The sequence below is a fragment of the Leptonychotes weddellii genome, chromosome 8 (assembly GCF_054177405.1).
Source record: "Leptonychotes weddellii isolate Sample4059 chromosome 8, ASM5417740v2, whole genome shotgun sequence".
Taxonomy (NCBI): domain Eukaryota; kingdom Metazoa; phylum Chordata; class Mammalia; order Carnivora; family Phocidae; genus Leptonychotes; species Leptonychotes weddellii.
This window is the reverse complement of record NC_138376.1, coordinates 32,304,273-32,327,595: the sequence shown is the minus strand read 5'-3', so window position 1 is coordinate 32,327,595 and position 23,323 is coordinate 32,304,273. Positions and strand designations below refer to the sequence as shown.

The window sequence follows — 23,323 nt, the reverse complement described above, 5'->3', positions numbered from 1 at the left end:
TGGAATAAAGCTCAAACTTCTTAGTTCACAAAACTCTCTGTGGTCTGGCTCTGCCTTGTTTTCTGGCTTTGTCTCCTGCCATTTCACGACACACACCCTACATTCCAGCCAAACACAGTTACTTAAACTTCCCCCAAACACATCGTTGTGTTTCTTATTTCCATTTTGCACATATGCTGTCCCTCTGCCTGGGCTAGCCACTGCCCTCTCTTTATGTAGCTAATTTCAAAGCTCAGCTCATTTAACCCCTCCTTCTGGAAGCCTTCTCTAGCCTCTCACTTGGCCTCAGGGTCCGTGTCACCTCTTCTTACTCTTACTGATTTTCCAGGCTAGCTCCCCAACAAGACCACAGGTTCCCCGAAGACGGGTACCATATCTTATTGTCCTTACAGCCCCAGACCCTGGCCCAGTGCCTGGCACAGAGTATACATTAAACAAGCACCCATGGGAAGAGTGAATGAGGAAGTTCTCAATCTCCCTCAACACAATGCACAGGGCAGTGACTTCTGTCCCTGGTGGGAGGAGCATGTCACCAGGCTCAGGGAACGAGGATGTCTACACTGCACAAGGAATGCGGATCAATGTGTCCATCTGTTCACTGCACAAAATGGGTTTGAGTGTGTCCCTCACGCATCGGGTTTACAGAGTTGCGTATGTGGGTGCTTGGAGAATGTATACTGGGGTGTGTGGAAATATTCGCGCACGCGTGTGCGTGCACGCATATGCGCGCGTGGGCATGTTCCTACCTGACAAGAACACCACGGTGCATGTGCAAGGTGATGTAGTGGGAGCCGGTGCTGCCGTTGGACTCCCAGTAGGTTTTGGGGTTGCGGTCCGTCAGCTTGCTGGCCCGGTGTGGGTTGGAGGACACCTCCACCTTCTCCCAGCACTTGTCCTCCTTCACTTCCACACTGGAGCCTGGGGGCAGAGGGGAGGGGTGGCCGTCACGGCCTGGTTAGGTGACAGAGAAGAAAGGCAAGGGACAGGGAGAACAAATACTGGGGTGCGAGCCAGGAGAAAGCAGATGGGGGCACAAACCCTGGCAGAGATGCCTGAGGAATACGTCAAAGAAGGGGATGTTGATGGGTTGGTGGGTCCGTCTGTGGTCTTCGATCTGGCCCAGCACCATCTGCAGCCGGAACATCAGAGAGAAGGGGCGCGGGGAGGAAGGCAGAATATGAAGAACATAGAGAAACATGTATGGAGAACAAGCCAAGGGCAACAAAACACTCAAACCCTTTCTTCACACATTTTGGGAGAACAGGACCACGTGGGGGAACGCTTGGGAAACAAGTGCCCCAGATTTGCTACTTGTGCCAAACAGGGACCCACACTGAATCCCCTTCCCCTGCTTCTGGCTTTTGTTCTCCCTCAGCTCTGGCTCCCCAAGTCTCTTCACCTGAATGCAACCAGCCAGGATGCTGGAGGTGAGGTTACTGTAGAGCTGGGCATGTTTCTCACACTCTGTCACGAGGTCCCGAAGCTCACAGGCCAGCAGCAGCTGAGCCGAGTGCTTGTCCAGGACTTTGGAGAGGGCGTCTTTGGCTCCCAGGCAGCAGAGAACTACAGCATAGTCCTTATGCATTGAGGCCAGCCGATGCAGAAAGCAGAGCAGCTCCTGAACAATCTGAGCCCAGAGCCACAGAGATTAATGTATGGGAAACAAAGGGCGGGCCCCAGAAGGGATGAGGGGTGGGTTTAGAAAAGCAAATGTGGTGGGATGAGATTTTGGAGAACCTGGAAAGCGCAGGAGAGTACCAAAGAAGGTTGGGACAGAGCAGTAGGGTGCTGGGACTCCCAAGCCGGCAGAGCCTGGGCACAGCTTCCGATGCTTCTTCCTGCCAGGGCGAAGCTCTCTCAACAGCCCACCTTGGTGCCTGAGCCTTGGTCCACAACGCACAAACCCGGAAGGGTGGAGAGTCAGGAATGTTTGGCCTGGTGAGTGTGGGCTTCTAAACCCAGAATCTAAAATCCAGCTGCAGCCCAAAGATTTATACTTCAAAGGCCCCAGTTCTGAGGACTCTTAGATAACATTCCTTTCTCTCCACCCCTCTCATTGTTCAGACCCACCCAGAAAGGCCATTTTGCCCTGCAGAGCCTCACAAGGTAGCTGGTGCCCCAGATGCAGCCTTTCCCTCCCCCACGCTCCCCAGGGTTCTGATACCTCAGAGTCGCTGCTAGGGCCACTGAGACAGTTGAGGCAGGGCTCCAAGACCTCGTGCCAGGGGAGGGCCATCGCCTCAGGGTGATCCAGCAGCCGGGTCATGATCCTGGTGAGGGAATGGAAATAAGCGAAGTCCCTGCGGTCTGCGGGCCCCCCCTCACCTCTGATGCATGGGTGCCCCAAGAGGCCCCTCACCTCAGTGCGGTCAGCAGCAGAGTTTTGTTGGGCCCCGGGGCATCCAGAGTCCTCAACAACAGGAGGAAGGGCTGGGTCTCCTGCTGGAGGCGCTTGAGCAGGGGCCTCACAGCACCCCCTCGGCTGCCCTCACGGCACAGCACCCGCTCCAAGCCCAGAAGGAGCTCTGCAGACGGGCCCCCCACCAGGGATCGGATCAGGCGCTCAGGGGACCCATCCTGGCCCTGGGCACCAGGGGTTTCCAGTGCTGCTGCCCGGACACATGGGAGGAAAAAAACGAGTATGAAGAGGAGTCATGCAAGTTGGTCAAACCAAGAACTGGGCAGGTCCAGAAAATCACCCCCAAATTCTCCTCCTGTTTGGAGGATGTCTGTAGTTTGTATCAAACTGTGGGGGATTTTCTTCTCTGGCCCCAAATATATAGCTAGCTGCATCTGGAAAAAAGTTTAGTATGGCAGACACTGTCATGTTCAACACAGACATTTTTAATCTCATACAGTCTTACAATTACTTATTATTATTAAATGGTAGCTATGCTATTACATCAGCCAATAACTATAAGCTATTATAATTACATCCCCCTACTACCTAGCATGGCGGCTTTAAAGATTTGATTTGTAAGTAATCTCTACACCCAACGTGGGGCTGGAGCTTACAACCCCAAGATCAAGAGTCGCACGCTCTGTCTGCACCAGCCAGGCGCCCCGCATGTTGGCTCTAGATATATAATTTTCCTTAGCTATTCTAGAGTCTCCTCCTTTCGGTCACGAAGTTCTACTTAAGACGTAACTTCAACGCCAAAACCCTTACTCATTTCCTGAAGGTTCATCGTGTCTTTCCAGGAAGGTGCTAGTACGTAAGCCTTAGCCCTCCCAGCCACAGGCTGGCACTGCCTGGTTCCTCAGAAGAACCGCCCCTTCCACGACGGTACCTGTGTGCTCAGGACTGCCCGGTGGCTCTGAGTAGCGATTGAGGAGCATCATGAGGATGGTGCGTGTGGTAGGCATGGGCTCTGTCCCCGGTGCTATCCCAGAGTGCCTGAACAAGGTGTCCCTCAGCTCTCGGGTTATAATCTGGTCCCCCAGAGTGTGGTGGTTGCACAGAAGCAGGTTGAGCAGGAGCAGACCGTTTCTCACTGCGGAGGAGCACCTGGGAGGAGGGAGGTATCCCAGGAAGAAATGGAAAGGGAGTGAATGCAATGGAAGCAGAAAGCAAGTGCAGAGGGGAGGGGGACTGCGGCTGGGGAGGGAGGAAAGGGCTCCAGGGCTCCCTCTGAGGCCAGGACATCCAGCTCCCTGACCTCAGGTCACTCCTCCCAACCCCAGGAAGGAAGGTCAGGGTGCCCCTGCTCTCTCTGGGGATCTCCCTCCCCCCAATCACTTGGCCCCTCTACCAACAACAGTCAGAGAGGGCCACCACCATTTCATCCAGAGGTAACAACATAAAGGGAATTTCTGTGAAGCCCATGAGATGTGGGTGGGGCGGCAGTGGGGCTTGGGGCTTAGCGGGAGTTTGGAGGGTCATGCCCTGACCCCTCTGTGTTCAGCATCAGGATCACGGCTGCAGGGACAGTAAGGAGAAGGCTCTCAGAGCCTGGCTGGGTAGCTGAGTCGATGCTGGCGAAGATCTCTCTGGTCATCTGGGCATCAAACAAAGGGTGGAGAGGGTCTCGGCCAGTAACAAAAGTGGGGATCTCCGTGGAGTTGGCAATGGCCAGCATCTTCAGTGCCTGCAACGGGGATGTGGAAGCAGTTAGTTGTGGGCAGCGTCACCATGCAGAGAAAGAGGAGAGCCAGGTCCTCATTCTCGACTCCAAACTTTGGGGCAGCTGAGCTGTTTGCAAATAGGTCAAGTAGGAGACGGAAGAGGTCGTGATGGGCTATCAACCGCTACGAACAAAAAGAGAGAGAAGGAAAGAAAGCAGAGGAAAAAATGAGGCTCAATAGTAAAATCAACCCGCCCCTTCACTTGCAGGCACCGAGGCCGAATGGCATGGCCACCCTCTCCTGCAGCTTCCTCTGGGTGGGGGAGACCTGTCACAGCATCTAGTTGTCTTCATAGGCTTTCCATGACATTGTCTTCCATCTCCCTGGACCACCCCTCCCCTTGCAAAACCTCCCTTCTCTCGAGTTCCAAGACTCTATAGCCTCCTGGTTGGCCTGCCTCTCTCGAGTTCTTCTGCTTAATCCTTCAACATGGAAGTTCCTGTCCCCTTCTTACTCTGCACTCTCTCCCTGGGCAACCTCATCTGCTCCCACAGCTTCAATTACCACCAATAGGCTGACACTCCCAAACTATGTCCCTTGGCCTCCAAAGCCAGTAGCCAACTCTCCTCAACAAGACTACCTGGGTTGTCTCATAGGAAAAGTGGTTGGAATTATAGGAAAAAATACTTGGAATCCGTGAACTTGTTCGCTGGTACTAGAAAGAAAATTCAATTAAGATGACTGCCATACCATTAGAGGGGAGGCTACCATCCCTGGGGAAAGGGTTGACACTTGAGAAGAAACCTGCCAGGGATGGGCGCCTGGGTGGCTCAGTTGGTTAAGCGACTGCCTTTGGCTCAGGTCATGATCCTGGAGTCCCTGGATCGAGTCCCGCATCGGGCTCCCTGCTCGGCGGGGAGTCTGCTTCTCCCTCTGACCCTCCCCGCTCTCATGTGCTCTCTCTCATTCTCTTTCTCTCAAATAAATAAATAAAATATAAAAAAAAAAAATCTGCCTCCTGTGCAGAACAAAAAAAAAAAAAAGAAAAAAAAAAGAAACCTGCCAGGGATGGAGATTAGAACCAATTCTCAGGACACTCTCCCTTATAAGGCCTGAACCCTCCATGCATATGCTAATAAGCCTCATAATGAGGCTTTCTCCCTTTCGTTAACCCCCCCCAATTAGCTGAATTCTATAAACCTGAAGTTATAAACAAGACGATGCAATTCTGCTACGGGGCAAGAGTTTGAATTTAGGGGCAAATGTTGTATTTTGGCCATGCAATCTGAAAGGGTTAGGGCATTCTTTGAGCAAACACGGCCTAGACATGAGTGCCTGGCTGCTCTTCAGAGGAGCAGCACCTAGCTGGCCCCTTACAGGAAAGAGCCTCCCAGCCTCGCCCTGGAACAGCCAGCTCTAAGGGGACCTGTGTTCCTGTCCATGCTGTTGCCATTATACTGTTGGAATCCAGTCTCAGAACTGATCTGGATGAGGCCTACCCTCCCCCCTCAGGGACCCCAGGCTATACAGAGCACACCCTGCCCACACCTCCTACCAGCCAGCACTGTCTGGAGTAGTCAGGAAGCCCCTGAACGGGGCCCCCTTTCCCCATTCTGTAGGCGGCAAGGCACCCACAGCTGGCGAGGGGGTATTTTCTACATAAGGGCACCACTCGGATCAAAGGGTAAAAAATTACTTTGTCACATGCAGAAAGTTAGTCTCTAACCAAACACTTAACTGTAACTCAAAAGACACGGGAAATTCAACAAACCTAAAAACACAACTCCGGATCTTCTCCCTCTCCCTCTTCCTCCTCCCCCATTCCCCTACTGAGTAAATGGCCTCCACACCCCCTCTGCTGCTCGGTTTTAAACCTGGGAGTCATTCTTAAAAACATCCTTCTCCCTTTCTCCAAACAGGCACTCAATCTCCAAGACTGTCCAGCTGGAACCTTCAACCCCCGTGCGTCTTTCTGTCCCAAGGTCTCTTCCCTGGTCTAAATCTCCTCCTCAGATTAGCACCTCCTCAAGATCAGCAGCCCTCAGCCTGCCCCTCTTGCCCATCGCTCTCCCCCGCCAGGCCCAGTCCACTCACCGCCAGCCCCGCCTGCTGCACCAGGACGGAAGTCTTATATTCTTGCATGCAAACCAGCACAGCGTAGATGCCGCCCTCCCTGGCAAAGAGGGGGCGCCACTCATGCTTGGTCATGAGCAGGTAGAGGAGGCGCAGGGCCAGCACCACCACCATCTTCTCTCCCACCTGGTTGGTCAGCAGCTCCACCAGCGTCTTCACTAGCTTCTCTCTTAGAGAGAAGAGACATTGGAGTTCCCCATCCCAAAAGTTACGCCTGACTCCCTGCCCAACCCTCTCCACCAAGACCCATCTCCCCCACCCCTCTCCAACGTGCTCTTCTCCTCAGCCCCTCTCCCCTGCAGGCTGACTGCCTCTGGCCCCTAGCCACGTGAAGGAGGCCATAGGGCAAAATGGTTACAAACTATGGCTCACCTTTGCACATAAATCTAAAAATTCAATGTAATTCTAATCACAATGCCTAAAAGGTTTTTTACTAAACACAGGACAGGTAGATTCAGGCACGGGATGAGAAAATATGTAACAGTCAAGAAATGTTTAGAAAGTGGGGCGCCTGGGTGGCTCAGTTGGTTAAGCGACTGCCTTCGGCTCAGGTCATGATCCTGGAGTCCTGGGATCGAGTCCCACATCGGGCTCCCTGCTCAGCGGGGGGTCTGCTTCTCCCTCTGACCCGCTTCCCTCTCGTGCTCTCTGTCTCTCATTCTCTCTCTCAAATAAATAAATAAAATCTTTAAAAAAAAAGAAATGTTTGGAAAGAAAGAGTGGTAGACTTGCATGCTAGTTATCAAAATATAAACTCGTGAAAATTAAAACTCTAAGAAATGACACAGGGTAGATATGGATCGCTAGATAAGGGTGGCATCCCAGCCAGTGAGAACAGCAAGGGCCACGCAACCCATGAGGTGGAAACACCCGAAACAGTTATAGCTGGGACTCTGCCTCCGTCCATCAGCATAAGGACACTGCAAACAGATTTTAAAATATTTAGAAAATAAAGGGAAATATTTTTTATAATCCTAGAATAGGACAGACCTACTCAAAACCTAGAAGCCATTAAAGTTTAAAAATACTCTAACCTAAAATTCTAAAACTTTAGCACAATGAAAGACGCTGCCTACAAAGTTGAGAGAGAAGCAATGTGAGGGAAGAAGAGAGAGTCCTACAGAAATGCTGATTTGAAGGGAAGGAAGAAGTGCTCCAGAGTCCCTAGATCACACTGAGCACCGTAAGAAGGAAAAAACTGGAATTATCTTTCTCCACAGTGAGAGAGATGCATCTTGAGGAGGTGGCCTGGGAAAGTTCTTTGTCTTTTCTCATGAGCTTTATGATGACAACAACATGAATCAAATGTGCTTCAGATATAAATCCCTTTCTGTAGCCACAATTTATTATAAACAAGTTAATACCACATAAATCATATATATGAATGGATATAGAAATATAAGTAAGGATGTTTACCAAAATGTTAACAGTGACTCTCTCTGCAAAGGGTTTTCAGATTATTTTTAACTTCATAGTTTTCTAATTTTTTTATAGGAGGCATATATTATTTCATATTCAGGAAAGAGTTAATATGATTTTGAAAAAAAAAAAACCAGCAAGATATATGAAACACAAGTAACAGATTAATATCCAGACTGCCTACAGATCAGTAAGAAAAAAACCAAAGACCCAGTAAGAAAATGGGCAAAGGATAAGAACAGATTATTTATACAAGAAGAAACACAACAAATACATGCAAATATGCTTAACTTACCAGCGCTAAGAAATTAAAACAAAGATACCAATCGTTTAAAATTCTGCCAATCTGATAGAGTAAAAAAAAAAAAAATTATAATATCCAGTGTTGGCAGACGTGAGGAAAACAGATCCAGTAGAACACTACTTGAACTTGGAGATAATCCTATTGCAAAGTCCTATGCAGCAGTGAGAGTGATGAGGCAGCTCTATGTGGATGGACATGGAGAGCCCTCTCAGACATACTGAGTGTGGGGGGAAAGTTGTAGAAACATGTAGCGTGATTACACAGATTTAAACACAAACTCAGAAAATGTTCAATTTTCAAACACGTTGACAAATGTAAATCTGTGGAAGGTCTGAAGAATCCACAGCAGACTGACAACAGTGGCAAAAAGGGACTCTGTCTTTTCCTTCTATGCTCTTTTACATTCTTCAGATCTTTTAAAATGAGAATGTATTTGTGTATTATTTGTATAATTAAAAAGTGGCTTAAAAAAAACCCCGGGAGTTCAATTTTCTACAGTTCCGTTTCCTCACCCATACAATGGCATAAGCACGTAGCATCAACTCTTCCTCAGGAAGGAAGACAGAGAGGAGGATTTAATGAGAGAACGCATGTAAAACTTTAAGCACAGAGCCTGGCACAGAAAAGTCCTCCAAGAATATTATAATATTCTGTTATAATACGGCATCCTTCTGCTCAGCTGCTCCTCAGGCTGACCCTTCTTTCACCCTCAGCCTTTCAATTCCTGATATAGCTCCTTCCCACCCTACATCCTCCCCCGATGGCAGCTTAAACCAAACCCCTCCTCCCTCCCCACCATTCTAACTAACCTCAGGGATCTGTCGGGACGGACCAGAGGGTGGTCCCGATCAGTGACCTCCTCCACGGCCTGAGAGAGGGCATAGAGCCCTGAAAGCTGCAGGTTTGTGTCCAAGCTGGATATCTGCACGGTGGCCACGACCGCTGCCACATGCTGATCCAGGGAGCTGCGCGGACCAGGACCCCGCAAGCCTCTAGCCATTTCTGAAATCGGTGAGGGAAAGGTAGTGGCTTAAAAAAAATTGAGGCTCCTCCAAGTTGGAAGTCTTTAAAGGTCAAGCCCAGCTATCCTACTGATATTCTAATACATTATTCATTCCTGTAGCTTTGCATTCAGAGCTTTTCCAATTCTGCGTGAGAGATTTAATAGCCAAACACTGAAAATGAAGATATTCTGGAAAGCGGAGCCTCCTTTTCCAGGGATACTGAAGGGAGCAGCGACTGGTTAGATACACTCAAGGTCAAAGGAAGGAAGATGGATGCATGCTTCCAGAGCATTTTCCCATGCAACAGCAACCTTAGTCCACAGCTCTCCTCTACCCTATTTCTTGGAGGCCAGGACTTTGCTCCAACTTCTTTGCCCTCCCCTCCCAGCACCTGACTCACCACTGGCTGCCTCCTTCATCTCAGGGGGCAGAGCAATCCCCTCCATCACCAGAAGCTGGTTAAACAGCTGTGAATCACTCTGTGCCACAGGGGGCTCAGTTTTTCCCTTGGCAGGTTCTGAATCTGCCTTCGGGGGCTCAGCTTTTGCTTTGGGGGACTCGGTCTCTTCTTCTGAGAAGTTGGCCTCTGACTTGGACTCCTCTTCTGGATCTGGGGTACAGGAGTGACTTCGTAAAGAGGACGAGATGCTTAGTTCATCGGGCAGCAGCCCATACTTGGTGTAGATTTGGGAGTTGAGCAGGTCACTGAGGGTGCTGCCCTCAAACCGAGTGCTGAGCACCTGCAGCAGACCCTCAGCGATCTCTACAGGCACGGAGAGGTCACCCAGGGCCTTGTCACCCAGGGTCTGTCAGAAGAAGAGGGTACGCATTTCAGGGAAATGGAGATGCGAAGATCTTGCGGACACGAATAGAGAGGGTGGCTGCCTCCCACCATGCCTTGCATACCAGACCTCACAGCACTTGTCTCCTTCCCCAGCAGGCCCCCCTCATACTCTCTAATCTCCAGCTCCAGCCTCCCTCTAAGCACCCCCTTATCTAGAACTCCCTTAGAGAGTCCCACCTCCAAACCCACTCCAAACCCAAGTATCTCAGGCCTACGATACCTCATCCAGGTTCTCCCGAAGATTCTGGAAAATTGGCTGCTGCTCACATATGTCCAGCTTCTTGATGAAGAAGAGCAGCTCCCACCACTCGGCCTGGGTCAGGTATCCCAAATGCTCATTCTTCTGGGGCTCGGGCTGGAGGTATGGCAAAGAGTAGAGCCCATCCACAGGTTTCCAGTCCCAGGAAGGAAGCGCTAAGGATACAGGAACAGGGGTGCCATCATCCAATGGGAACAGAGGGCATTTCGGAATCTCTGGGGCAGCTCCTACTCAGGAGTGGCTGCGTCCCAGTCCTACTCCTCTGTTCAGAGATATGCTGTCCATTGCCCTCCAAGGCCCACCTGTGCCCAGCAGAGGAGCCTCCGCCCCCTTCTCCACAGCTCCTGAAGCCGCATCCTCGGCAGCTTCCTCAGGGCCCAGGATCTCCAGCATGTGCCAGTGCACCCAGTAGGTGCGGCCCGTCGACTGCCAGAAGACCTGTATGGAGGGAGGAAGAAAGAGGCAAAGAATAGGCTTCTGAGCCCTGGGTGGTGCAGGCTCGAGAGGACAAGGCTGGGCCCAGAGCCGGGGCACACGGTCCTCAGATGCACAGCTGGCTAGGCTTGGGAAAGCCTCCACAGAGCAAAAGGCTACCTTCCCCTATGGGGTGGGCCCTGCCACTCATTTCCACCTAACCCTGATGGACTCTGCTCTGACACTCCCTCCTAGCCAACTCCACGGGTGCGGGCGCAGGGAGTGACTCCATGCAACAGCTCTGCTTCCTGGGTGTGGGTCTCTGCTTGACCTCACAGCCCACCCCATTTTCTCAGTCCTCCAAATTTTCCCAAGCCCTTCTCACCTGCTGACCCCCTTTAACCACTGCAATCCCCACGGGGTTTTTCTCCCAGGGTGGCCTACCAGAGCCCCCTGCATAGAAGCCCCAGTTATGCTCCCCCAGCTAGATCCCCACCAGCGTCCCCCACGCGCCCTCGCTCACCTGCACGGGGGGCACGCCATTGTTGCTCTGACGGAACTCGCCCTCGTCCCCAGCGCTGACCTCCTCATAGTCCTCCAGCATGCGCACTCGCATCCCGGCCTGCAGCGTCTCTCGCACATACTCACCATAGCCACAGCGGCTTGAGAATTCAGAGCGTTGGCGGAAGGCCCGCTCTTGCCTTCTGGGGGCGGCAACCATGGTGGGGAGCAAAAGGCTAGGGCCTGAAACGCAGGGCTGAAAGATGGAGCGGGCAGGCCGCAGTGGCAATGTGCTCTGTTCACTGAGGTTCCGGGCCCAGCCCATGCTCCGCACCAGCTCGGAGATGAGGTTGCCCACAGCCATACTGAATTCCAGCTCCCGCTGCCCCCGGCTTTTCTCCCGGCCGAACTCCCTTGAGGACAGGGAGCCTCGGTCTCCAGCCCCTGGCTCTGGGCTATTATTCAGCTGATCCAGCAGGGAGGTGACACATAGGTAGCGTTTCACCAGGGAGAAGAGCAGCTTTCCTGGGATCTGTAGGACACAGTCTGTGGTGTAGGTTCATCTTCTCCCAGCTTCAGCCCCTCTCCTTTCCCCATAATATCATCCTCTACAGAGAAACATGAACGCCTAGCCCCACACTTTGAGAAGGTCTCAAACTGTGATTTATAGAACACACAAGGAGTGTCTTAAAAGAGAGATTCCTGGGTTCTAATCTCAGAAATTCTGAGTGGGGGAGCAAGCATGACCCTTCATTTTAGCAAGCTCCCCAAGTGGCTCTGGTGCTGATGCATAATCCTGAACCACACTTTCAGAAGTGATGCCCTTGGCCTTGTACACGGCATTTCCCCCATAGCTGCCAGAGTACCTGAGGCAGATGAATGCCCTCAAAGGCCATGCAGTGTTCCTCAGAGGAGGTGGTCTCTGCAAACAGCTCCAGCAAAGTATAGCGGCTGTCAAAATCCATGTGCTGCTCGATGCCATCTTGCTGGCTCAGTGACAGAAGGACGTGAGCCCGACTCCCTGTAATCCACACCCAATCTGTATCTTCTCCTCAATGCCCAAGACTTTCCCCTGCCTCTCCTAGACTATCTATTCCCTACCCTAGAGGTTTTCAAACTTCTTTGTGACTGAGGTTCATGATAAGGTATACATTTTACATGGTAATCTGATACAAACATACCCACGTACAACTGAAACATATATTTAATGCTACAAAACTTACCTTATGCGACCTGCTAGTTATTTTACATTAAAAAAATGTTGGTTGTAACCCACCAAACTGATTTCACAATCAACGAATAAATCTCAACCTACCGTTTAAAAATATAAACCTATCCTATTCTCTTCTCTGCCACTGCACTGAAAATGGACAGATAAACTCGGTACTATTATTTTATTCTGTTTATATACCTGTCATAGTTTATTAATCTGTACATTTTTTTGGGGGGGGGCAATAAATTGGTATTCACCAAATGCTAGGTGTTCTTCCAGAGTTGGGAAATCCCTCCTCTTTCTGTTCTTACTCCTTGTGGCCCCATTCTCTCCAGTGCTTTCCTTCTTCCCCTGGCTGTCTCTTACCAGCATCGTGGGCTGCCAGAGCCTGTAGCATCTTGCCCGCACTCCGACGGATCTGAGGCTCAGGGTTGCATAACATGTGCATGAGCAGGTCCAGGGCTCCCGTCTCCCTGAAGACCCCAGTGAGGGGCCCGATGCTGGCATAGGCACTGAGCACATGGATGGTGTGGAGCACAGCAGCTGTGAGGCTCGAGGTCCCACCTTCTGCCAGCTGCCTGGCAGCCCTGCGCACCAGCGCCCGCACATCAGCCTCCATCTCTCCCACTGCTGTGTCATCCAGACCTCCTGGATCTCGGGGAAAGCTTCCTGAACCCCCAGCTGGTTCATGCTGAGGTCCCTTAGATAGTGCCCGCTCACCTAACAGCATGGGGCAGTTGGCGTAGACTTCGGGGGCTGACAGCCACATGAGGATGTGCTCTGTCTTGCCCTCTTCCACACCCACTCTGCCCACTTCCCCACACTTCAGAACACTCCATCGGATCAGGTATTCAGGATGCCCATCATGCCCAGGCCGCTGTCGAATAAGCTCTTCAGGATATGCTTGCAGCCGGGGCCCCAAGGGCACCATGAGGTCCCTGCTGCGCCGTTCCCCCACCATCCTGACCTCCTGGGACACACAAGGAGAAAGATAAAGGCAATGAGGGCAAGGGAAAAGACTACATGGAGGGGATGGAACCTTGAGACACAGATCAGGTGCAGGGTGACTGGTAGGCTGCATGATGGAATTTACAGACCAAAGAGAAAAAGCCAACGAGACAGAATACATAACTTGAATATATTTGGGGATTTAGAAGGAAGGAGAATGCAGTGGAAATGGCAAGAGGATGAAATGAAGGGGGTTAAGAAATGGAAGAGGTTGGGCACCTGGGTGGCTCAGTTGGTTAAGCGACTGCCTTCAGCTCAGGTCATGATCCCGGAGTCCTGGGATCGAGTCCCACATTGGGCTCCCAGCTCAGCGGGGAGCCTGCTTCTCCCTCAGACCCTCTCCCCTCTCATGCTGTTTCTCTCTCTCTCAAATAAATAAATAAATAAAATCTTTAAAAAAAAAAAAAAGAAATGGAAGAGGTTATGAAAGAGGATAAGAACAAGAAGGTCACAAAAAGAGTGACAGCTAGGTAGGACAGAAGAGCAGGATGGCCGAGGGATACAGATCAAGACTTAGAAGGTAACGGGTGAGCAGGCAGGACAGCAGCATGGGGGACAGCGGAGCCAGAACAAATGAGGAAAGTCAGGGTGGAGGAGAGGCAGGACAGGGAGTAAAAATGATAGCGTAAAGCCGGAATGTGGGCCACGGCAGATAGAATGGAGAGGAAAGAAGGTTGGGCGGTGGGCCCCCACATCCGGATGGCTGGATGGGGAAAGTGTACCAGGGTATTGTGAGCAGGAGAGGGGCTGAGGGGGCCAGATAAAATTATAGGAAAAAAGACCAGGTTCCACCTGGCACATAAGTTGTATGTCTGGTGAGGGTCTAAGTCAGGCAGATATATAGGGAGGTGGTAATCATGCAGCTGAAGGGTAGGAAATGAGGTCAGGAGATGGTGAAGATGTTAGAAAGGCAATATATAGCACAGGTGAGACTCAGGTGTGACTCTGAATTCTGGCTCTTTGACTTACTCCGAGAGTACTTTTGGACAACTTACTTCACCACTGAGCCTCAGTTCCCTCCTCTGCAACATGGGGATAGTATTGTAAAGTTGTAAAAATCTGAGTAAGATCATGTATGTAGACCACCTAAAACAGCCGCTAGCACACGGTGAGAGCTCCCTAAACACAATCTAATATTATTCTTAGCTGGAGAAGGGAGGGGCAGTCCTCAGATAAACTGAGTTATTAAGCCGGAAAATGGTAAATGGGAATAGGAAGACGGCTATGCTGGTGATCAGGAAAAGGTATGTGTGGTATGTAGCAATATGGGGGTAACTGGGGAGCGGTGAGAGTAGGAATGGGGGGGGGGATAAAAGATGACAGAAGAAAGGTGTGAAGGGGAGGGGAAACATGGGATGTGGACCTCGATGGGGGCAGGGGTCCGGGTAGCATGGGGAGCGGGGCAAGACCGGGAGGTAATCGGTGATGTGGCAGTGGACAACCAATGACCAGGGTGAAGTAAAACAACTGATAAGCCTAAATGGGGGTCGGGGGGAGAGGGGGAACTATCATGGGCCTGGAATAGGAGCAGTAAACTGAGGTGTAGAGGTGAGGTCTGGAGCTGGGGATGAGACAGCTGGTAGAAGCAAGTAGCAAGGTCAGACCCAAGCCTGCAGACCATCAGGGGTGCCGGGGGAGGCCACAGGGCAGCGGAACGGCTTTCGGGGCGGGGTGAGGAGGGGGGGGTGCGGTCCGAGGAGGCTGACAGGACCGGGCGAATCTCGGAGAAAAGACCTGGCTCCCGTCATCAGCCCCACGGAGAGCGGGTCAGGGAGCGGGAAGGGGACGCGGCAGGGACCGGGTCGCCGCAGGACTCTCCTCTCACCTCCCACCGCCCGGCTTGGCCCTCGCTGGGAGCCAGCGGCCGGTCCCGCCGTCCTGGCCCCGCCTCCTCAGCAGCTCCCTTCCGGGTCACACGGCCAGGGCGGGCGCGGCCCGGCTTCTACGGGGGCCCCGGCGGCCCAGAGCCTAGCGTGGCGGAAGGGCGCGCGAGTGGAGCATGCGTAGTGGCCGCGCCGTTGCGCGCGAGGCGCGCTGCAGGCGGAGCCCGCGCTCACGGTCGCGTTGCTCCTCGCCGAAGTACGCAGCACTTTCCCTCCTTCACCTCGGAGCCACCTCTCGCATTTCCTAGGTCGGCCTTCCCCATGCCCCTGAAACCTGCACTCCCAAGCCTGGAGCTGTCTGTGCTGAGTTTTCACTGGATCACGTGGCCATAAGTTTCCCAAGCACTTCCCCTCGGCAGTGCTTTGGATTGGTTAAGTCACTTTGCCTATTAATTAAAATTGCTCATCTCTGTGTTGGCCTAAAAACCTAACAAAGCCACGCACAGAGACAAAGGCTCCAACTCCCCGAAATGTTCCTTCAGTTAAGTCGCAGAGTTCCACAGCCCAAAGCACCCCTTAGCTTTGCCGTTGTTATCAGGCAGCCAGGCTTGCTTCTCAGAGCAACAGTTTGGGGGTTGATACTTCCCTCCCTCCCTATGCAGAAAAACGGAGGCAAAGACCCCACAGTCTGTGCACAAAAATGATACATTTATTGAAAGAGTATTTTTTTTAATACAAAAGAAAGCTCTGTACATAGGACTGTGACCATGTCCACTATTCCTGGGTCAGCATCCCAGGGGAAGTAGAAACCACTGACATACTCCACATTCACACACACACACTCAGGCACACACACGCGCACACACACATGCACGCACACACACCCCAGAGCCACCAAGGAAGGGAAACACCAAGGGTTGCTGCACATATAAATGCCACCTCATCCCTGACGCACACATGTTCTCCCAAGGCCACGCTCACACAACACACATTATAAGCACTTTGCCTGATTCACTCACTGGGTCTGTCTCTTGTGGGAAGGAGAGGAGGAATTCATCAGTCTCCTCCCCTGGGCGGGGGAGTGGGGAGTGAGTGAGTGATCGTGGAGTGAAACAAGAGCAGAGAAAGGGGGCTGGGCAGTTACAGACCTGAGTCCCAAGCTCCCCCACTCTCTGGCCCCTGATTTGCCATGCACCAGCCTTGTAAGCCACCCATAAGCCCCAGCTATCTCCAGGAGAAAGCCCAGAATGGTGACTTCCATCTTGGCACCCCAAACCGGGGCAAGACAGCAATGGGGGTTAGAGGTTACGGGGGTTCTCAAACACGCCGGCAAATCATCCCCTTGATAACTAGGCTGTGCACCAAAACTTCCCCCACCCCTTCACCTAATTACAGAAGCAGGACTGTTCCTCCTGAAGGCAGTCACGGGGGTTAATAAAACTCCACCCCAACTGCTGCCCTGTTCTGAAAAAGCTCCCTTTCTGGATAAAGGGGGTGAAGGTAGGCTCTGACACAGGGTAAAAGACCCTCCCCCTATGCTGGCCCATCCTCAAGGTCTACCCCAAAGGGGGCAGAGTGGGGTAGGGCACGGCCCCTGTACAAATTACATAAATACTGAGGTTACACTTAGAAAAATAAAGTCATTTTCTTCAAGGCTTTTTGTCTTAATTTAAAAAAGTTACAGTAGCTGCTCACTCCCTGGGAGAGCTGCCCATTTCTGGCTCCCCTATCTCTATACTCAGCCCAAGAGCTGCTCCCATTTCTTCTGACCCCCATTCCTGCCTCTCACCCCCTCCCAGACCCCACCCTGCTCACTGCAACTTGGGCCCCAGGCAGCTGCAGGCCTGGGGGAGCACAAGGCTGCAATGCCCATGCGTGTGGCACAAATGAAGTCAGTTGCCTCTACCTGACACCCTCCCACCCCCACCCCCACATTTGGTCTCCCTCTTCCCTCTCCCTTGCAACAGCCCTAAAGGGCAAAAAGAGACCCAGGGCTATGGGTCACCCTCCCCACCCCGTTGGGGCATGGCCTGAGGGCCCCTCCCCCGGTTTTCTCCTGGAAACAACCCAGGACCGGCAATCCCAGAATCTCCCCTACACACTGACGGGCCCCGAGCTCATGGGGTGGCTCTGTCCCCAGAGGCCCAGCCAGTTCCGGGGAGCCCCAGGGCTCCCCAGGGAAGGGGAGTTTGGGCAGGGAGGGGGACGAGAAAAACGCCATAAAAAAAAGTTTAAATATTTTAAAAATATATATTTATAGATTTCACTTCGTCTCCTCAAATAAAAAGTTCAAAATCAACTTTAAGTAAAGCAGCTGGGGGGAGGGGTAGACAGGGTGAGAGGGAACCCTGATGGTTCCCTCCAACCCAGGAGTCCCTGGAGTCCCGAGGGGATCGGCAAGGCAGGGCAGCTGGCCCTGGGAACCTGCTCTGTGCACAGGCTCAGCTCTCAGGAGCTGCAGGGACAACAGGGCGGCGGCGTGAGGGAAGAAGCCCCATCTCCCCAGGTGACTCCCTTAGGGGCAGGGGTAGGGCTCTTTTTACCCAGCCTGTGACAGACACAGTGCTGACTTGGGGTCAGCAAGGAGGCTGGGAGAGGACCCCAACTGCTTCCTCAGGGGGAACACGGTGCCTAGTCCCACAGGGGCCTGTGTGTGGGAAGGTGGGGCACGGTCCCATTGGATAAGCTAATACTCATGGCAAACATGGCGCCAAGCTGGCGAGGGGAGTCTGAGGAGGGAGGATGGCCCCACCATCAACAGAAAACAGGAGGTGGAGCTAGAAGGAGGGGAGGGTGAGGGAGGGTAGGGTGGAGGGCAGGCTGGCCCATTTCTTTGGCTGGAGTGAGAGGGCTCAGTCCTGCGGCTGCCCACTCCTCCTCCCTGCCTCCCTCCTGCGGCCCGTCAACGTGTGTGTAAAGAAAACGTGAAAAGGCAACAATAAATAAGTGGTGCCATCCCTCGGGCCATCTGTCCAGGGTGGCAGGGCGGATCAGTCACTCTTGGTGCTGTGAGCGGCGTCCAGGTTCACCACCTGTAACTCGGTGAGGTTGCTGCTGCTCCCAGCCTGCTGCCCGATCACAGCCATCTGGAGGGAAGGGGGTGTGTGAGGAAGAGGGGGCAGGGGCTGACCAGGCAGTTCAAGCCCCCGCCCCGCTTGCCTGCCTGTCCACCACAGGCCTGACTGGGAAAACAGACAGGCCTCCCGCCTAGGGATCTTGGCTTTGACCAATGGGTAAATGGAATCCCCAGGGTCAAGATAAAGTAGAAATGGCTGGCTGGGGCGCCTGGGTGGCTCAGTTGGTTAAGCGACTGCTTTCGGCTCAGGTCAGGATCCTAGAGTCCCGGGATCGAGTCCCGCATCGGGCTCCCTGCTCAGCAGGGGGTCTGCTTCTCCCTCTGCCCTCTTCCCTCTTCCCTCTCGTGCTCTCTGTCTCTCATTCTCTCTCTCAAAAAAAAGAAAAAAGAAAAAAAAAGAAATGGCTGGCTGGCTGGGGTGAGGTGAAGGGTGCCCCCCGCCCACACACACACCTACCTGGTGAAGCTGAACTGCAGAAACAGGGATCTGCACTGTCCCAGACGGCGCTGTCAGGAACACCTGAGGAACGCCACCTGCATTGGGAAACCACAGGAGATACTCAAATTGCTTGCTCAAGAGAAACTTCCAGATACTGGAGAAGTGGTGATAAATGCACAAGTGACCCGGTAAGTCTCAGATGCAAGTGCCCAAGGACGAGTGTCCAAATGTGTCCATGTGTGCACGTGGACGTGAGTTTTCAAGTGTGCATGAGTACCCTAGTGGACAGCCATGGGTGTTGGAATCTGTGTGCAAGCATCCGTGTGTGCGTGTGTAGGGCTATGTGTGGGCAGCCCAGTTTGTGTATGTGGTGTGCAAGTGTGGACATCTAGGTGTGTATGTGGGGGCCCATTTGAACATTGGGTGTATAAGGGAGGAAATGGTCCTCCTTCCTCAGCCGCACCCCACAACTCACCTTGCTCCTGGACCTGGCTGTGGGACACCTGCATGGTGGATGGCGCCTGGGGGAAGGCATTGAGCACGGTGAGGCTGCCATCAGCCAAGCCCGAGGTGGGTGCATACATCACTGCATGGGGACTAGGGTACATCATGTGGCCGCCCACAGTTGTGGGCACAGATGACGTCATGATGGTGGCAGGCAATGTCACTGGCAAACACAGACACACATTAAGGAGGTTGGCCCTGGTCCCTACTGATATCCCCAATCCCACCTCCAGGAACTCCAGGGCTCTGGAGCCCTCATGCTATTGCCCAGGTCAGAAGCTTGACAAGACTCATTCCTCTGCTCCCTGTGTCATCGACTAAGAAAAGCCTTATTTTTTTTTTCTTTTTTTTTATTTATTTGATAGAGAGATAGCACAAGTAGGCAGAGCGGCAGGCAGAGGGAAAGGGAGAAGCAGGCTCTCTGCTGAGCAGGGAGCCCGATGCGGGGCTCGATCCCAGGACCCTGGGATCATGACCTGAGCCGAAGGCAGACGCTTAACCAACTGAGCCACCCAGGTGCCCCTGAAGGCAGCCGCTTAACTGACTGAGACACCCAGGCGCCCCAAGCCTTATTTTTTCTTGAACACAGGAGCACCGACCTTTAATTGTATCCTATCACGTTATACAATTCAATTTTCTATCTGCTGAATTCTTCATTCCAAGACCATAAGGCCCTGGGAGAAACAAGGATTGCAATGACTGACCCACTCTTAGGGAAACTCAGATGCTCCCCTTTCACTTTATTTTTTTTTAAATACTCCCCTTTTAGGGGGCGCCATCATCCCATTTTTTAATTTGTTCTCACTTTTCCTCCCTCTTCCTAAACGCGTGGCTAACAAACTCATCTTTTAAACATCCAGGGTTAATGTGCATAAGGTCAACTAGGATCTTGTTAAAATGCAGATCTGGGGTAAGGCTTAAGAGTCTGCATTTCTATCAAGCTCCCAGGTGATGCTGGTCCTCTGTCCATAGACCACATCTTGTGTAACAAGGCTGTCAAGAGCAAGAACTTAAAAGTAATTTTATTTTGAAAGTGTTTCATCATTTCTGAAATGACTAGAATTATAGCTACTCAAAACTTAGGATGCCCTCCCACAAGGAGACAACTGCTCTATAAATCTTTCCTGGTAATTAAGCAAACATGTGTCCTTGGGTAAGTAAATTCTCCTTTCTGGGCCCATAGCTTCTCACCTGAATGAGGAGAACGGTGGCTCCAATGGTCCCTAATTTCCTCCTGAAATCCAAAGCCCTACCGCAGGACGGGATTCCAAACCCAGCCATCCTCACCTGACCATGCCATAAGGATTAAGATAGGGGTTAAGCCAAAAGCCTCCATCTCCACATTAGGGAATTCTCTGACCTTAGTTACAGGAGGGGTACTGCAGGGTGGGGCAGGGAGGGGAGAGCTTCCGGCCATACCTGTCCCACTGGAGGAGGTCTGCGTGAGGTCTGTGCTGCTGTCACGAGAGGGAGACGCTTGCTGTGGGGCCTGGTGCACCTGAATGGCCTGCACTGGGACCTGCTGGGCCACTGCCCCACCTAGGAGACACAGAGACTTACTCATGGTCTGTCCTACCCGGCCACCATCTGCACCAAGCACCCACAAACACCCCCACGCCCAGGGTCTGGCACGCTGCTCCCCAACTCCCATAGCTATATTTCCTAGGGGCTAATGAGGCCTTTCATGGCCTGAATCTTGTCTCCAGGGGTTTCTGTACTCTGCTCCTGCCCCTCCCCCCTCCTCCCACCCCAGGCCTTGCCTCTGCCTCCTTGGGTGACCTAGGAGCTGGCACTGAACCAACACGAACATGCCCCACCCTCACTCAAGGAAGGGAGGTGGTGCAATGTCTATTGTCCCTGTGGCAGAGGGGGCACAGGGCTGGGCTGCTAGAAAAGGCCACAGGGTATGGTTGAAACTTATTGACAAGGATAGTAGGGGTCCCGGGGGGTGGGAGGAAGGGCATGCCTGCCAGTGGGACTTTAAGAGGCTTCTTTCAGGCTCTGGCTGGCCCGTGTCCACCCTCCTTCTGAGCAAGGAGAGAGGTTCTCCTTGTACCAGCCCTCAATCCACTCGTGGCGTGCTCAGTTTGCCCCTTGTGACTCACCAGGCATGAGGGTGAAGCTGGTAGGCAGCTGCATGAGGCCCCCAGAGGAGACGGGGCCACTGCCTGTACTCTTCAGCACAGTCCCGTTGGCACTGCTGACAGCGCTGGGGCTGACGCTAGCAGACACTGGGGCCAGGTAGTTCGTGATGGGAAAGGAGGGGCCGCTGCTGACTTGCATGGTCGTAGAGGTGCTGGGTGCTGTTTGGATGGTGGAGGTGGTACCCGGCAGGTTGGTGACCGTGAACGCCTGTTTCAGTGTGTCCTACACCCAGAATAAAGATGCAGCAGTGAGCCTCTACCAGACCCTGCCCCTGCAGAAGCTTTGTATGGAGTGACAGCCCAGACTGGAACCGGTGGGCTTGGGTTCAAACCCCAGCTCTGCCATTTACCTGCTGTCTGACCCCTGCGCAAGTTACTGAGCTGCTGAACTTCAGTTTCCTGTCCATAAAAGGAGAAGACTTAGCCCACAGGTGTTGTGAAGATTAATAGGTGAACATAAATAAAGTGCCTGACACCTAAAAGGAGCAGTAAGTTTTTGCTGCTCTTATGATGATGATGATGATGTCATCTTGATAAGTCCCTGAATTCTCTGCCCCAGTGGACTATGGTAATCACTCTGGCTGGGGAGTCAAGCACCGGGGTCTATTCCCAGCTCTGGCAATGACCATCTGTGTGATCCCGGGGAAATCACTTCCTCTTTCTGAGCCTCAGTTTTCCTGGTCTATAAACATGAGGGGGCTGAGCTACTATGTCCTCTTTAAAAACGTCTTTTCCGGCTCTGATTTGCCAGGCTTCTGAGATGGGGACGAAGAGTTTTTCAGGGAACTTAGGGTTTCAGAGAGATCTTGGGTGTTTGGCAATTAAGTACTCATGCCAAATACTTAAGATTTAAACTACCAAAGGAATTATTCCTCCAGCAAAATTCCCTGGGAATAAATGAGCCCTACTGCTTAAAAGAGTTTGCAACTACATATGATATGCCGGCAAGGTGGGGGGGGGGGCACCTGGAGCACTGACTCTCCCCTCGGGGAGCCTTTGTTCTTTACAAGGGGAAGGAGGAAGCCATGAGCTGAGAACCAAGCCCAGAGAACTGAGGGGGTTCAAATACTGGGGGTGGGTCACCGCGGGATGTTTGCTAGGCAGCCGAGCTTCAGGCCCCTGATTGGCGAAGGCGTTGCTAAGGCAAACCGTGCCGCTTCTTCTGACTGGCCAGTTAGTGAAGGACCACCCGGAAGGTGGAGCTCCCCAGAGAAGCAACGGAGGAAGCCCCGCCCCCTCTCCTTACCGGGAAAAGGAAGGGGGAGGCGTAACTAGGGCCGGCATCCCTAGCAGCCGCAAATACACTCCCTAAACGTGCCCAGGCCCGGACATCCTGAAGAGGTAGGCGGCTGGCTAGTTAGGTAGTCTCCAGCCCAGTCAACCAGCCCGCCTGCCGACAGTGCTGGGTTCCCAGGACCCTGGAGCCCACGAGTGCTTCCTACTCCCTGGCAACCCAGCCTGCCGCGAGGGCAGGGCTAAGCTACGCCCCCGCCCCCAGCAGGGAGACAGCTGGCGGGAGGAATGCAAGGGCCCTGCCAGGCGGGCGGGCTGCAGGCGGGAGGCCGGCCTGGAGCCGGAGCCGGCCTTATAAGGGCACGGAGGCCGCCCGCTTATCTAGGGGGCCGGCCTCCTGTCAGGATGGCGAGGATGGACACCTGTCCCCTAGGATGAGGGGCACTAAGCCGGCTCCGTTCCACATCAGTGGGCACCTATCCTGAGTGAGCGAGAGAGAGGCACCCACCCCCTCCCCTCTCTGCTGGTGAAGTCCCTCCCCTTTCTTCCCCTCAGATAGGCGACCCAAACACACCTTGGTCTCCCCACTGCTGTCGGACTCCGACACCTGGTAGGTGAGGTCTGTTTCTTCAAAGCCCGTGGCACTCATTCTCTGGTCTGTGGTGGGGTCTGAGCGAGGTGGAGAGTCTGGCGAGTTGAGGCAGGTCTGAATCAGTGCCTTGCCAGTCTCACTGGTGATCATGGGCTGCAGTTTGCGGGTGGCAAAGGTATACACATGGCCTGTTTCACTGGCCACCAGCAACAGCACCTGTGTCCCTGTCAGCGTGGACAGCTCATAGGCCTGGGGGTAGGGGGGAGGAGATGGGTAGGTCAGCCAAACTTTTTCTCTCTACCTTCCTAGGGAAGTAGGGAAGAGAGGAAACACAGCGATCTCAAGCCC

General features: G+C 52.9%; 2 protein-coding genes across 4 annotated transcripts in view; both read right to left on the bottom strand.

Moving 5' to 3' along the window:
• CUL9 (cullin 9) overlaps window positions 1-15,272 on the bottom strand; it is a 37,155-nt gene extending 21,883 nt beyond the window's left edge. Inside the window, exons 1-15 of one of the 3 annotated variants that reach the window (XM_081828289.1) lie at window positions 12,523-15,272; window positions 11,810-11,964; window positions 10,966-11,475; window positions 10,331-10,466; window positions 9,990-10,183; window positions 9,326-9,731; window positions 8,731-8,923; window positions 6,160-6,367; window positions 3,892-4,088; window positions 3,291-3,508; window positions 2,360-2,609; window positions 2,165-2,270; window positions 1,400-1,627; window positions 1,039-1,129; window positions 747-918 (exon numbers count right to left, since the gene is read on the bottom strand). In XM_081828289.1, the coding sequence (XP_081684415.1) occupies window positions 747-918; window positions 1,039-1,129; window positions 1,400-1,627; window positions 2,165-2,270; window positions 2,360-2,609; window positions 3,291-3,508; window positions 3,892-4,088; window positions 6,160-6,367; window positions 8,731-8,923; window positions 9,326-9,731; window positions 9,990-10,183; window positions 10,331-10,466; window positions 10,966-11,475; window positions 11,810-11,964; window positions 12,523-13,285 (3,827 nt within the window). In that variant the 5' untranslated portion in view covers window positions 13,286-15,272. The remainder of the gene's footprint in view (window positions 1-746; window positions 919-1,038; window positions 1,130-1,399; window positions 1,628-2,164; window positions 2,271-2,359; window positions 2,610-3,290; window positions 3,509-3,891; window positions 4,089-6,159; window positions 6,368-8,730; window positions 8,924-9,325; window positions 9,732-9,989; window positions 10,184-10,330; window positions 10,467-10,965; window positions 11,476-11,809; window positions 11,965-12,522) is intronic. The other 2 variants (XM_081828291.1, XM_081828290.1) reach the window with 2 other exon arrangements.
• Window positions 15,273-15,673: 401 nt separating this feature from the next.
• Window positions 15,674-23,285, bottom strand: SRF (serum response factor). The gene is made up of 6 exons (XM_081828292.1): window positions 22,958-23,285; window positions 21,112-21,373; window positions 20,426-20,545; window positions 18,978-19,169; window positions 18,521-18,597; window positions 15,674-18,073 (listed from the first exon to the last, which is right to left on the bottom strand). The coding sequence occupies exons 1-6, from the start codon at window positions 23,123-23,125 to the stop codon at window positions 17,978-17,980; spliced, it is 915 nt and encodes a 304-aa protein (XP_081684418.1). The 5' UTR covers window positions 23,126-23,285; the 3' UTR covers window positions 15,674-17,977.
• Between the last annotated feature and the right edge of the window lie 38 nt (window positions 23,286-23,323).